At 38.9% G+C, this 16,199-nt stretch overlaps 1 protein-coding gene across 1 annotated transcript; it reads left to right on the forward strand. All coding sequences in view use genetic code 11, as the record gives it.

Annotated features, from left to right (window-relative positions):
• Positions 1-7,081: 7,081 nt before the first annotated feature.
• Positions 7,082-11,488, forward strand: EGR_01637 (hypothetical protein; the record flags this gene model as incomplete). Its single annotated transcript, XM_024490886.1, has 3 exons — positions 7,082-7,331; positions 9,970-10,007; positions 11,318-11,488. The coding sequence occupies 3 exons, from the start codon at positions 7,082-7,084 to the stop codon at positions 11,486-11,488; spliced, it is 459 nt and encodes a 152-aa protein (XP_024354751.1).
• Positions 11,489-16,199: the final 4,711 nt, after the last annotated feature.

Raw genomic sequence — 16,199 nt, forward strand, 5'->3', positions numbered from 1 at the left:
ACACAGAAAAGGACGAGCTGACGAGGCTTCTTTTCTTACTTCATCGATAGAATAATATACTGAGAAGCATACTATAAAGTTTGGTTGCCTGCGCTCCGTCACTTATCAATCATCGCATAACAAAGCGCATCTAAGTCTTCCTTACAGCCTCTGTCGACGAAAGAGTATGAGTATTAATCCATTGCAATACGAGCACCTCTATGCATTATTGTACAGCTTGTCAGTCTCTTGATTTGAATAACATTCTTTACGAATTTGGCATTAATGTGCAACTTGAATCACACGCAGACTCACACTCTGAGAGGATAATTAATGGCGTCATGCTAAATACAACGGAAATATTTGCTTGATAGGAAAGCAACTTTGAACTATCTACAAACAGAACGTTATCTAAATAACAAAAGTGGACGACAATGATTGTCAGACTAAAGAACATTTAGTAGTAGCTATAACTTCACTTCGATAACGACGGTATTAATTCAAAGAGAGCTGTGATTGGAGGCTGGAAATTATGGGCCTGGTGAACTACTTCGATGAGCATATATGGGGTTCGAAATTGAACTTAGGAATAAAAGCTCCCCAGAAAACAGCAGCCTGTGCAAAACGCCCGTGTTGCTTGGAGCTCATTAACTCACTAAAGACATTCGAAAGTGGGATTTAGATTTTGCATTCCCCCTACATGAATTTATGTTTTCAATGCTACTGCAATGGTTTTTTCATATATTTCGGGATGTTTGGAGTTGTGCAAGCAGAATGCATGTTTTGTTTGAAAGACGGCAGACTGACACATCAATCATAGGATGATTCCCTGTGGCGTAAATTGGCTTCAGGCAATCATGAAAAGCATGATAGAGTACTCAGCTTCTAAAAATCCATATCCAGCCCCATCTCTTCAGGCCAACCACTGCCACTGCATAAGTCTTGGCGCTTATTAGCTAATCACAAGTCATCTAATTGAACATTCTCTGGACCAAATTCTAAGCCAAGTTTAATTAGTCTACCACAGTATATGTGAAAAAAGTATTTTCTTAGTATATCCTTTATTATTAAAGATGAAGTTAATTAAGTAGAAGTCAAAATCGCATTCATTACCCTCTCCTGGAGGAGACATTTAAATACTCCCTCCTGTTACTTACCATAAATTAAACGGGATTTATTTAATATGCTTTCCACATAAATATGTCAATGACGAAAACTTAGAACCAGTAGAAAGTTGACAACACTCGTGGAAAAAATAACGCGTTTGCTTAACAAATAGGAAACTGATCATATTTTAAACCCATAAGAGCCCGCATTAGCATAAAAGATATTAGAAACTTTGCTAACATAATCAAAACATCAACGCAAATTTAAACTTAGAATAAAAACTTTTAAAGATACATTATATTCAGAGGCAAGTTATAAGTAGATAAATGGATAAGAAAAGAATCGCTAAGGTAACCATAATAAGTAAATTCCACTTATTTTTAAATTAATCCTAGCTCGCAAACGCAACCGTGTCAAAATAAATGCTTCATTGTTTAAAATTAGAGGCCTCGACACAATTAAACTGATTGGGAGTGAAATGCATCAGTTTTTGACAATACTTTTTCAATGACATAAAATTAATTTTGAAATGGGGTGGTTTGAGAATTGCTGTGATAAAGATCAAAGGTCAATGTGAATGACAACGGATCTTCAATACCACCGCTTTCACAATAGTGGATACAAGGAGGTGAGAATTTACATATTAGTTAAAATACTGTTAGCAGTAATTAAAAAGATCGGGTGATTAATACTCATGTAAATTACTTCAACTGTCAAGGAAAAAATATTTTCACAAAATATGGAATTGATAAAGTATTTTGTGGGACAACGGTGTTCCGTTTGTAAGCGGAGCAAAGGCAAGGCATTCGTCTAAATGTTCTACATAAGTGTAGTTGTTTAATAGCTCTATTAACTTTTTTTATTTATATGCAGTAATGGGTGAATTTGCTATAATGAGTTTTTCTTCAAATCTATAAAAGCTGCCTTGAACTACAAAGTTCTCTAAAAATAGGTTTTTAAGGGATCTTTGGAGGGTTGTTCATTAAATAAGTTTAAGTCCATGTAATTAGCCTCAGTTATTTGCTCAGGTACAGGGGAGTGACATCTAGCAGTCTGAGTAGCCTTAGCTTAAGTTCATCCATGATAAATCAGTTTGCGTGCAACGTTCGATTTTCAAAGAGCTCACAGGGAAGGTACACTCTATGAATTAACTTTTCCTAATTCAAAATTTGTAGTTAAAATGGATTACCTATGTAAAAAATCTCAACTTCTCAGATGAATTTTTAGAATTTTCTGGTTTAAAGTGATACACATATTCAATCCGTAGCCGTTGTTTACCTTGCATTTTAGGAGGCAAAGATCCCAGGAATAAGGTGTCTGGTGGTTGCCGGCAATTTCACTGATATGGGCGGAGAGCGTGTGAATTTTCGCGGATCTGTTTGACGATGTTTGTAGTGGGTGCCTCATCTGGTCGCAAAAACGTTTACTACCAACAGACTACAAAAATTTGGCCTAAGCAGTAAGTATAAATAGCGTATTAGCCACCTTGCATCTCAAGAGAGATTACACAATTTGCCGATGCTTAAGCGGTTTTCTGCAAGATTGTAAATAAATAAATTGAACAAATGAATGGATTACTATGTGACTAACGACTGTATCACTTTAAAAGCTCCAATAAAATAGGTAGGGAAATTCGAGACGTGGACTTTGTTGGCTGTCCCTAAGGCAACAAATACATAACCTCTGATTTCGTGCATTTTCCATTCGCGTGGAGTAGGTGGTCAAAATCGTTCTTAGACTCAACACCAAGGTTCACACCATTTGCTAAACAAGAATCTCAGACGTCACATTTTTCATCAGAACTCAGTATAAGTTTGCCTGCAATCTAACGCTTTGAAGCTTAAGTAATTCAGGCAATACTAAGTGCTTCTTATGATGCTTCAGAATGGCCGAATTAAGGGTTGTGCCAGTACTAAGGTCTCAATCTTTTGTGGTATATCTGACTTGTGAAATCCGTTAAATGAAGCTAAGGCTATCTTAGAAATAAATGGAATTTAATTTTTGCGATCTTAAAATAACCGAAATCAAAGTTTCACGGAACCTTAAAATAGTGTGCCCTTCATCTAGCTATTGTCGAGGTTTTATAAAAAATTACAAATGGGTTGTGGCTGACTTTTTTGTTTATTATACCTCCAAAGTTACCTGAGCATCCCTCAGGTTGGCGAAACAACAATTTTTTTGAACATTCTAATTGGGAGGCACTACCAATGGTAGATGACTGTGACATTTCAATTAGTGAAAATTCCGCAGTTCTTTGTGGTTGTCATTGGGATCTTCCCATTGTCTGTTCAATCCCAGTTGATAAAAGCACTATGCAATTAACATATAAGCACAGGTATTTTGAAGCGATTTTATTGTAAGTGGAAATCAATTCGTTGGAATATTTAAATATTTGTTAATAACGATATAAAAACAAAAGTGATTTAAAAGTGTAACAGCTACTAACCAACTCACCAGTAATGTTTTAGCCAAAATGCAACCGGTTCATTTAGTTTCTTAAGACATGATTCCAAGATCCATTTCTATCGTTCCTATGGTGGTGGCTTGGATGGATTATGGGAAACCGATTGAATGGCTATGTACAGCCTTAATCCAACCCCAAGACGGAGCTAAAAGGAAAACGAAAAATTCGTTGAGGGCTTTTGGAATGAACAGAAAACATGCTGAGGCGAGGTATAAGAGTCAAATGCCAAGGGCACATCAACAAATGCAATAAATTTTCATTGGTAAAAGTTCTAATTGAAAAATTGGAGTTTTATAATTAACTCGTAGTCCACTTCTTTGAAAACAAACCCAGAATTTCTAAGATACTCTTAACAACGTTCTTATGAACACAGAAAACAATTATTGAGAAGCCATAAAACATGTCGGTGATATGTGGCTTTTACGAGTAAAAGGGGGTTTGACTCGACATAACCATTCCCGCTGTCATCCAATCAGAGATTCTATTTGCAGCATACCATTCAATTCACACATGGGTAATACTATACTGGCAAAATTGGACGAATTACAGCCTAGACTGCTTCCTCATTTTGAATATGGAAACAAGGATCATGTTCACTTAAACTTTATAGCCTCTCTTAGACTTTCCTTCTCACTAGAAACCCAAATATTGAAAATAAGGTGTTTTATTTCCACAATGAGGAGTTCTTTTTAATCAAAAGAAATTTGGTCGGAGTTGATGCTTTTTACATTGAAAACTTGTAAGGTGTCTATGGTGTGTCATTTGAAATGATCTATTTTAGTCCGGTGGAACGCACTTCCCAGTACATCCATCAAAAATGCAACAGGATCGCTATTTGACAAACATTTTACTAGTTGTAAAACAGAAAATGCTCTAGTTTTTAATAAGTGTTTCGTTCAAATGAAATATGGGAGGGGGCAAGAAGTGTTTTCGGAATTCCATCTGTTACGATAATTTAAATCACTCATCTCCCGGATTCCGCAATAGATACATGATTACTTCAATTCCTTGCACAAATTTAAATAACGGTTTGTCAGGATAGCCTCCATGAATATTTAAGGAATACCACCTGGCAATAGCACGCATGTGCGCATGGGAGATGATATTGGGGAAAATCCGGAGAAATTCCGAAGCAAACGCAATGCCAATGATGGTAAACCATCACTTATCCTGGATGGTCTCACGCTTCTTCCGCCCTCCAGCGTAGCCTTTGAAAAACTTTTTAGAGCAGTTCAGGACTTTTATTGTTGAGCCAAAGAGCCAAAGCAAGCAAAGGTTACGGCGATAGAAATGTAGACAACTTAGGATCTCGCATGCCCACCTATTCATATCCACTCACTAGGTACTGGAATTTCTAACTTTCTGCCTGCTGCCGTAAATTGGTAGCTTAAATTATTTTATTAAAAATGCTTCCACATGTACCTAACACTGCAACTACATGTCCCTCAACACTCACATTCGCACTGGTATTTCGAGCGGTGTACAAGACTCAAGGAGTTGTGAATCATCCACCTGGCCACAACTCTCGAAGGAATGCGATGAAGGTCCTAATTATACCAGTTGGCGCCTTGTTCTGATCTAACAGATACGACCATTAGGCCTCCCTTTTCCCTGCAAAATATATGCTTCAGAGTTAAAAATTTACATCCAGGCTTGATATTTCGTTTGGAAACAATGTGGCTTTATCCCCTCTTTGCCTGCTTCTTCAAAACTTAAGAACTCTGCATCGCGAACCTGAAGATATATACACAGTAAGTTGAATATTTTCTCGAGTACAAGGTACTGGCGAAAATGACATTAAGCTTTCTGTCCCTTCCTCAGCCATTAATGAGATCGGTTAAATAACTCCTGCAGCTCTTTCTTGCATAACAAATGTATTTGTGAATGTTGTACATGGCATAACTAGGAGGAAGTAGTATTCGGCATCTATGTTAATCAAGGACACCTTTGGGCACATAAAAACGTGAGAACATTTGAGGTAAAACAATCGAAAAATAATACATATTTAGAGTTCGCTAAATGTAAGAGTGTTTGCGGCAGTCATATGAATGGATAAGAAATAAATTTATTTTGTACAGCTTGCTGCAGGAATAATTATTGAAAGAGTAACCGGGTAAATCCAATAGCGAGTAAATAATTCGCAAGGAGTGCTTATGGCCCTCCTCCATTTAAGAGGGGATGAGTGGGTGGCGTGCACAAAGTATAAGCATCTCCACAGGGGTTTTTTTGGTACTAAACTGCCAGGGCAAAATACTGACAGTTGCCACTTTCCTCCTTGTTTAGTATGCTTAGTAGACGCACAAGTAAGGCGTCGGCATCGGGGTTATGACTGCCAACCTCTATGGGTTTACAAAAGCTCACAGGAACAACTGACGCCACTTGGAACGCGATAAATTCAATGCAAGCACGTTTGTTGCTGTTGCAGTTGTGCGATCATCAGAAATGGGAGTCGCTTCTACAGCAACTTTGCCACGAGTGCACTAAGAGGTTTAATTAATTCGTGAAGTGAATGCACCACTATAAATTCCGGAGAGTCTTAATGATGGCATCTAGGACCTCTTCAAAATATGTCGAATCTCACACAAACGGGACACTTCTAATTGGCGTAATGCTGTAAAATTGTGAATTCAATTTCCTCAAAAAGGTCATAAATAAGGCTACAAATATGACGATGAACCTTAGAAAATTCCCATTTGAAGGAAATATTTTCATCAAGTCATCGATTACAACTTAACACTGACCTGCCCCGAAGTGAAACTAAGAGTTGACTCGACATCGTATTCTGAATGCAGCTCAGGCTGCCACCAGCAACTAGCCCAGCTGACATTGAAATCTTAGATTTGTTTAGCCATGCTGTGCAGCCATCATTGAGAAGGGGCTGAGAACAACGTAGTATCAAGCAAAAACGGTCAAGTAAAAGCCTCTATGCGAATCTACCGATTCAAACTGCCTTGTTGTGCGATTTGTGAGTTATAAGAATAATTTTCGGGGATTCCTCTAACTTGTTAATGGTTCCATCTGAAGAGAAGCAACTTTTGAAATGCAGTATATCTGTATTTCAAACACTTATTAACCATGGAGTTCAAGCATTGAATGTGGTAATACATCAAAATAAATAGGCTTGTTCTAGTGAAGTTGGGTACTGCCGTGGATTAAAAGAAAATTATGGGATAAGTTGGTTTATGAAAAAATTATTATAGTTTTACGAAAGAGTATTAAGGAGTGTGATATCTAAATCTGGATTGGCATGGCAGAATAGTGAGATGGAACTTCTGAATATTCTTCCCGTGTTTTCCCATTAGGCAGAACCTTGTTCTTTCAGCAATGGTGAGCTTGTGGTTGGAACCACGTGCACACTGACACACATACACAAAGAGATGACGGTGCGACTAAGGGACCAGGTGAGAGTGCGCATGAACGTGGAAACCTATAGATGTCTGTGGCCTCGTGGCCATCCACGCATATGGGCGTGTGGCGACAACTGAGAGTGCATGCACAAGTGCGCGTGTGTGGGTTGCCCTGATTGGCTGTATGGAGGGGAGCGTGGGCTGGCTGGTGGGTGGACGGACTGACGGACGGAAAGAGGATGGAGGCACGAGACCTACTTGTCCCACCTCGCGCTCACCCACAGCGCACTTAGCAGACCCGTCTCAACGACCCATCCAACCACCCATTCAACAATACGCAAGGGGACCTCAGCCACGTCTGCTCCATGGGCCTCGTTGTTGGTCCGTTCTAACAAGCTACTGGAATATTACACTCCGTCTTCGCTACCAGCTGAGTAAGTTTGTTATTCATTCCTAAATGACTGATTACGAGGTCGAATAGAAACCAAAAGCTACCTATTAGCAAGGTAAAAATATGTTCATGTAATTTTCGTTTGTCTTTGATCCTTGTCACATTTCGTAAAGGGACAGCTTGACTCTCAATACTCACTTCTAGCCCTCCTATTAATGGGAAAAAAAGTGATGCAAAAATAAGGATTTTTAAGACGTGTTTGGAAAGTTAAAAAATTCCTAATGAGTCCTTTTAAAAATTCCAACCAAAATGCCTGCCCACATGAGCCAAGATACTTCAAGCTAATAGGTGATTTGTCACTAGAAATTAATGGCAGCTTGGATAGAATTTCCCTAGGGAAATTTCGCGTCTTCCATTTAGTCAAAATCGGAAGCTGCTCTCATTCTACTTATTTTGGGTGAATTAAAGTGAAGAAGGCCACTTGTTGATGTTTAAGCATCCGCTTTTGGTAGACCTATTTTTATTAATAACTGAATTATTTTTCCGGGGAATAGATTCTATAGAAGTCAAGTGTAAAAGCCACATATGTGATCGCTGGAAACCTAAAAAAAATCTTGCTCAAGTTATTTGATCTTTAAATAAAGTATGCAATCTAAAGTGGCACACAAGGATATATTACATGAATTTGGGCTGCGTAAAAGCGGCAAAACTTCATATTCAGTAGTGGGTGAAATCCCATAAGGTTAAAGTAAAACCTGCACGTATGAGAGAAGACGTGGGTGCATTTCGTGGATAGGACGCTATAAGGGTAGTGAGGCGGAAAACTGAAAAATTTGAAGAAATCAAACTTTGAAGCGTGAGCATTAATCCATTAATGAGACCGTCTTTAGAAGCGGTGAAAGGAAATAAACTTATCTGCGCGGTGTCGAAAAACACCATCAACGACTGCGTACAGTTGCATTTAAGCAGCTTGGGAACTCCCAAAAATGTGGATATCTTGACACCTGTTATAGATGTAGGTTACAGCAAAAGTTGAAGGGAACATGAGTGGTGTAATGAAAATTTCCTAGCCTAGATGGCACTACCAAAGGCTTACCGATAGATGCACAACTAAATGCATAAAATTATATAAATGCGAAATTTCCTTATCATAATAACTAAGCAACATCCGCTTCAAATGTAACGCATAAATTAACAGACCATTTGAGCGGTGGGAATTCGAGCATTAACATCACTGAACATAATTCATTTTTAATGAATGTCGATTTAAATAATGCTCCTTCATTCTTACGCACACATTCAATTTTAACACAAAAACAACCTAACATGAGACTGTTTTACTGCTAAGTGCTGTAAAAGAAAACAGCTAGCAACATTTTACCCACAAGACTTAGTTGACGAGTTTTAAAGGACTAGGAAATCACAAATGCGAAACGGTTTAATAAACTGTCACAGTAAACGCGGTCGTTAATTACGATGATTATTGTTGCCCTCAGTAGAAACGATTTACCACCATCACACCCCCGGGTGGAGTGTTCAAATGAATACGTGACTGATGCAAATTTTAGCTCGCGAAGCCTTTTTTTAGCTGATCATCTTGATAAAGACTACAGCCTCAAAGTGGTATTGTAGTTTAATCTCCAAGTCATTGAAATGTGACGCTCTTGCATATGTCACTAAGAGAAGAATCGGCCATAGCGTCAATTGAAGTTAAAATATTTTGACAAGATTAGCAAAACTTGACTCTACTGGGTTCGGTTTCACAGCTTTTTGCAAACTATATCGTAAAGCTCAGATAAATTCTACTTTCAGAGACCTTCCTATCCAACTACACAGTGGGTAAATGTAGTCCTTGGATGAAATGGGGCAATGCTTACATGCATGAGACTTAAGAGGATCCAAAAATTTAAACATGCGGAAAAGACGCTATTCAGGCTTGAGGTTCGGGAATGCAACGGGAGAGCTAGTTATATTTTATCCTGGGGTAGTGTTGGACCTCTTCCTGAGCCTCTATTCTATTATTTGTAAAGTCAATAAACATATAAGGGATATCATTTTTAAGTTCACTGGGAATTTCGGATTCATCGATTTCATTATATATCTAAGCTACTGATTTTAGTTAATGGGCTTTTGTTTTTCATTGGTTGTCACAGGAGATTAATAAAATTATCGAAATTTATGCTTCTTTATAGATGGATAGTCCTTTATTCTAAAGAACACAGTTGGGGCTCTAGTTTTTTAAAACTAAACGATATGAAAACATTTCCTTCTTTAATTTCATCTACTGTATCCAATTCCAAATCAGCGGCTCTGAATTATCAGAATTACGCTCTTCGCTCGAGTGGCATATTTGACCATTGTATGGCAGCATTGGCAGGAAAAGATATTCTACTCCGAAGACAGCCCTATTACCTCACTTCAGACTAGTCTCACCGAGATGGAAACTGCATATGATAATGGCTTTCGATTGCTATTTCAATGCTTGCCTCCAATTTACGTCTGGGGATGCACAAAACTTACCCAAATTGACGCATTTACCGCTTTGGCAGGATGTCTAGTCTGGGTTGCTCGCAAATGTTCCGGTGTTAATCGATGCTTGGAGGCGAAAGCGGAAGGGATGGAGGAGGCGCCTAAAATGAGCGACACGATAGGAAACCATTAAACCACCACGGTTTTCTTAGCACGCGGAATCTTCCTCCCTCCCTATGTGGGTATGCATGTGAGTTAACGCTGTGTGGTGTGGCATTCATGTGCGTTTAAAAGCCCAAGTCGACAGCAAACAGAAATATATCAGTTGACAATCGGCCAAAGGGTCACGCAAACAGGGGGATGAAGTACAAAGGTAGCTCGCTGATTTCATGTCCACTGTCAATATAAGTATATTGGCTTCCCAATGGGGATTTACAGACTCGAATTCGCTCTCGCACTTTCCAACCGCTTCTGGAGCCAAACCTTTCAGCAGTATTTGTACTTGAATAGAATCTTTTTATTCACTGAGAAATCCTATTTTTTGTTTAAAATTTTTAGCGGTTTTGTGTTGGAAGCACTTTCACCAAAGTGCTCGCCTAGAATCTAGTGTAGAGGGAGGTGTGCACCTATTTCGAAGATTTAACGGTTGTGTACAATTCCAAATTTGTTTCTCTGATTGTTTATAATGCTAAAAAATCAAGTTGGCGCACTCATCAAAATATGAGCAAAGTATTTAATCTAACTCCCATGCCAAATATTTTTTGTTATTCACAATTAATTTCATTCCTTCGTTCTCACTCCTATTTACTGATGTGCAACATATCTTTGACACAATTCTTTTTAATTAAAATACTTTTGTCTTGTTCGTAAATCCATTATTTCGAACGAACGGTTTTGTAGGAAGGTGATGAAAGCTATCGAACTGACTACCGACAACACCATTAGCTAGGCGCTGTCAGAAAGACAGACTGGCTACTGTGGAGCTCAATTCATCATTCTTATGGCACAGTCATTTATTTCAGTGAGGTCAATAAACGAACAGATCGAAGGGCAGTAGCAAGGCAGACCCTAGTGGAAATTTGGGGTTCTTTTTCGTAGGAGTGAGCTCGCGTGTGTGAATCAAGGAGCTAATTGTACCTCCGACCCGGATCATTAAGACAGGGGAGATATCCATGAGCTAAAATGGTGTTCTCACTTTCAGCACAGCAAATTTAAAAGTATGGCAAAGTATCCAAGGGACATTTATTTACCAAGCTGTTGGTATTTGATGCATATATGACATTGGTTTTCACTGTCTTTTGAAAACACTTTGGTCTGCGAGTGCATATTTGTAAGGAATCGGAAATAATCTTCTGAAGAAACTTGTTTGACGCTGTTTAACAAAGTTAAAGTTGAACATAGTGAGGTGAAATTTATTTTGCAAATCTCATAAAGATGGGACTTGTGAGAGGCCGGTTCCCTTTTGAAGCTGACTGGGGCTGGTAGATGTAAACGCAGAGATAAATGTGGCCTGGTCAGCACTACTCGCGTCGCGTTCCGTCCCATCACCTCTCCGTACAGGGCACTGCAGCGTTGGATCGGTGCAAGGTCGGCATGAAAAAGATGCTACATCTTACTCTCCCCCTTGTTCACTCCGATCGCTTTTGCATAGGAAAATTGGATCCCCGTTCCAGCACAGAGATCAAGGCAGATGTGTTTAGGGCACAAAATAACACCTTTTATGACGACTGATCTGTCTCAGGTTGGATTAAGCGTCTTAGTAAAAATTCCATCAGCCAGAATTCTCATAACTAGGCAAATACTTCTTTGGTCCCTAAAATACCCATAAACTCTAGAAATGCCTAAATGCTCCATTGGATTCATTAGCTAAACCCACTCGTTCAAAGCGCACTAGGCTTAAAATGCCCTTGACTTACTACTCACCAATTCAAGAATGGGACTGAACACGCAAAGATTACAATGGAGAAATACCTAAACAGTCTATCCAACCATATCTCCGAAAATAGTAACCCCTCTATATTATGATACAAGTATTTGAATTTCTGCCAAGTAAACGCGAGGTGCTGTGCTACAGAGGCGAATCAGTAGAAGATTTGGGGGAATCTACTATCGTATACTTATTGTGAATACTAGCTCACACCGAGATTCTTAAAGGCCCTACAAGAGGAAGGAAAAAATAGTTAATGCGAGTTATCCAAGGCGATTGCAGTTAGGCTCTTTGACATGAAACCAGAATTGCCAAACAGTATTCAGAAGAAGTAGGTTGAGATTTAAATGTGTAAAGACCCTGTAATTACAACGGACCCACACAGATATTAGAATCATGTATGCCTTGTAACAGGTTTACACTAAAGTGTCCAACTCCGTAACTCTACATCTGTATGCGCGTCCGTGGTTGAGGGGGAAGGAGTAAGGATGCATAATTACAGGGAAGACCGCATCGAGAGCAGCGTCATTTCAAAGAGAATGAGGGGATTGGTATGCGATGTGCTGTATTTTCGTTCTGTATCTCTGTCTCCATCTTCTTCACCCCCTTTTCTTTATACTGGAAAAACCACCGCGTTTGGTCAATTTTATTTTTTGAAGGATATTCAAATGAGGATTGGTGTTTCTCTTTTTCCTTGGAGTATAAATGTATCCTATTTCGGTGGAAGGTATAGTTGGGTTTACTAGACAACGCCCAAGCGATTATCGGCTTTTCGTGAGAATAATTAGGCTATAAAGTTTGAAAATACAAGGAACTCTGATTGAAAATAATCCCAATAATTGAACAAATAGCCAACATTCTTTACTGTTGGTGTACAATACAATTCTATCGACAAAAAAAGGAAATGGTAAGCTTAAAAAAATAATGAAAACTATTATAGGAAATAAGATGATTGGGCCCTTTAACTAAATATTCTGAAGCTTTTTATTGACTCTCATACAGGGACTACTGGGTAAGTGAGCATGCTCACCAAAGAAGAGTCCGCTTTGGAAGCCACTACCGAGTTTCCTCTAATCAAATAGGCTGAACGTTCCAGCCACGACTACAAACGAACAGATATTCTCCTCACGCAAATTACATAACAGAACTTATTTACGTAGATTTATGAATTTAGTGTGATTATAAGAAGCTATTAATTCAGAATATACTACCCACAGTTGAATTTTTTAATTCGGTACCTCTTGCACCACTATGGAAACGTGTAGCTATGCTTAAAATGAATGACTTCGAATTTTTACGGACGGAAGTTCTCGAATGGGCTACTGATTGCTCATTAAACACAAAAAATATACCTATCAACTCTTTTGTGGGTAATAGACGAGGAATGTAGACACTACCTTTGAGGAACTGTGTAAAGCAGTACTCGAGAATGCACTTTTGCGTAAAAGAAAAAGTGTTTTATTATAATAGGCGAAAACCCCAAGTTCATTTTTTTACCTTTCTTTTCCGATCTCCAAGGTAGCCTCCTTCGTTGACTAATTTTTTCCTTCAAGCGGTCTTTATTTTTCTCAATTTGCATTTTCTTTCTTCACTGCTTGAAACGACATAAATCAGATGAAATTAGTGCATTGAGTTCAAAAACGATGGTAATAATGCTAAACACTATCCATCAAAGCAATAGAGGTAAAGTATTTTCTTGCACTTGGGCAAATATTTGCCCTTGTTATCTTATCTTCGAACCAGGTGGCTTCGTAAGTGACTCTGTCAATTACTTCTCACGCCACCACGGATGAGCAAAAACAATCAAGGGAACGGGTGATTCATTTGCTACCAGTGATTGGAGCGTTCGTATCAAGGAAGCTTCTTTTGGTTATCTACCGAGTTGTAATGACATTCTGTGGATCTCCCAGGATTTTGGTTCTCTCTATGGGTCAAAAGTACATGCTTCGGACACCATGACTGACATGTTAGCACATTGGAAAAATTACTTGCGAGTAAATGAGTTCACTTTTTGTTTGCTAAATCCAAATATTATCTCCAAAAGGTTCAGAAATGTGGTCTTCACATGGTTGGAATCCAATTTCAGCTTATACTCTGTTCCAATTATCAGCACACATTTTTAGCCTTCACGTGGTCGGCCTGGCTGGTGGCTCAACTAATCATGCGAAACCAGCACTTCTCCTTTTCTCCAAGACGAAAATATCATTTTTAATGCAAGGCTTTTTGAAAGTCTTCTGCGTAAAGTTGAATTTGAAGCCGCCAACTGCATGCGAGTTATTATTTTCGCTAAACAGCAGCAGATTACACATCCGGCTGTCATTCACAATATTAAGTTACCAGTAGATTAGTGCATTTCATCCCAAACAAACGTGTCGCACAATATAATTAACCGTGAAAAATGTAATCAAAGTTAAATACTTCGAGTAGGCAGAAGAGGATTTGTGCATACAGCTTCCAATGAGCTTCCAATGAACGTCACTTTTCCTTAATTTATTCCGAAAAAAGCACCAATTAAGGTGAGCAATACTTGGATTCGAGGAGTTATACAGAAAGTGGTGCAGATTTGGAGTAGAATAATGAGGCATAAATGAAGTGACTACTTTAGAAGCAGACTTTGGAAATTAGTTCGAGGTTTAATGCCGATTCCTAACAAGCTAATCCGGTCCAGTCTTCGAAGCCACATTAGTCAGACATCCATTTTACCTTACACACAGGGCCTCTTCTGCAAGTTCAGCATAAGTAGTGAGCCTTTGTTTTCAACCCAAGTTGGATACTATTCAATGCTTTTTGGAAAAAGGGCGGGATTTGTAATATGGCTTTCGAGCCTAGGTTTTAGGGTAGGCTGTCTTCTTTTGAAGTCAGGGCACTATTTATCCCGTATGTTAGCAAATCTACTGCTAACAAAATCTACGCCAAATGCATATCCATCAAAATCACTAGTGAGGTACTGAATTCGTATTCTACTTCAAATACATGAGGTGCTGATTTTCTCTGGTTATTCCTATTAATATTATTTGCTGTTTGTTTGAGATTAATCCCACGGCAGACTTTGATTCTACTTGATCATAATTTTGCAAAGTAAGGAGCATTCGGTGGCACGGAAGTAAAAATTGGGGCAAATGACATTCTAGTTCGATTCAAATTACAAGCGCGTCACATGGATAGCATGGAATGCCTTTTTGCACGTTTAAATTCAAGGGATTAATCAAGAAGTGCGAATGCGTGCTATCGCTCGTAGCAATCTCTATGCTTATCATATGCCACCCTCGCTAATAATGCCACAATCATGCACACACGCACACAAATAAACCGGACGATGTGCATGCGGAGCGTGAGATGAGGAGCGGGGATAAAGTGTGAGGTGGGGGACCATCAACTGGTGAACACAATAGCGAACCCACCGTGTGGGTGTGGTTGTGTGCACGGGGTGAGCTGATATTATCTTGACTTCACACCCTCCCACAAAGCCACGAACGTGTCACCCATAAACGCCTCTCCTCTTCGCTTGGAAAATGACGGCAATCAATGAGATCAGTTTTAAAACACGGCCTAAAGTCCAGGTTGCCCTACGATCCCCGACCAAAGCACTATAGAACCGCACAGCCGTTTGGTGCCAAAACATGAACCACGACGCTCTAATGTTGATTTTTCCGTGTGCACATCGTTGCTTAGTAAGCAAAGCACAATAAATGGATTTTTAGGAACACACAGTAGTTATGTAATGTACGTGGCATTCTAGTACGTTAGCTTGCACGGACACCTGATCACAAATAAAATGCGAAGTGAATACTCTAAAAATAGCCAGTTAAGTATTGAATTTAAATGGAAGTTTCCATTTCAGCAAAAAGTGCTGTGTTTACAATGCGTTACAAGTCCTTAGCTCCCCATTTGGTCTTTTTCTGAGGTGGGGGGCGGTAGTTGTGTTCCGCTGCCAAGGTAGTGCAAGTCCCGATTTTGAGCCAAGCTTATAAGTTGACTCCCACAGCAGTTCACAATCTCACACTCATGGATATTTTCATGTCTATCCCCTTTAACCGATTGTGGAATAGCTTTTTTCCAAGTTGAAAAGTAAATTTTCTTTAATATGTCCAAGGGTTGCCGTTTGGTTGCAAGAAAAAAGAAATGTCTGCAGATCGTTTTATTGTTGACCAAAGCTTTGCGTGAAGAGTGTCACAGATAAGGCAAGAGCTCTACGCTGAATGTTAATCAAAGTGGCATTTACGCGGGGTAAGCTGCTGGCAACTGTAAAATGCTTTTAGTGTCACCAAATATTCTTTTAACAACAAAATAAGTCATAAACACTTGATAAAGTAGGCTGAAAGTGACCACACCAACAAAAGGAAGTATTCGAAATTACCAAATATTATTCAAAAATGAATCTATATTGTTGCTAGATTTTGTATTGTGAGGTTTTAACAGATGCATGGAATAAAATTAAATACGAATCACTTGCACTTTACATACAAACGTCTGTAGATGAGATTACAAAGTCAGAACTATTTGTCGTTTGACTTA

This window comes from Echinococcus granulosus (assembly GCF_000524195.1).
Source record: "Echinococcus granulosus chromosome Unknown EG_S00006, whole genome shotgun sequence".
Taxonomy (NCBI): Eukaryota; Metazoa; Platyhelminthes; class Cestoda; order Cyclophyllidea; family Taeniidae; genus Echinococcus; species Echinococcus granulosus.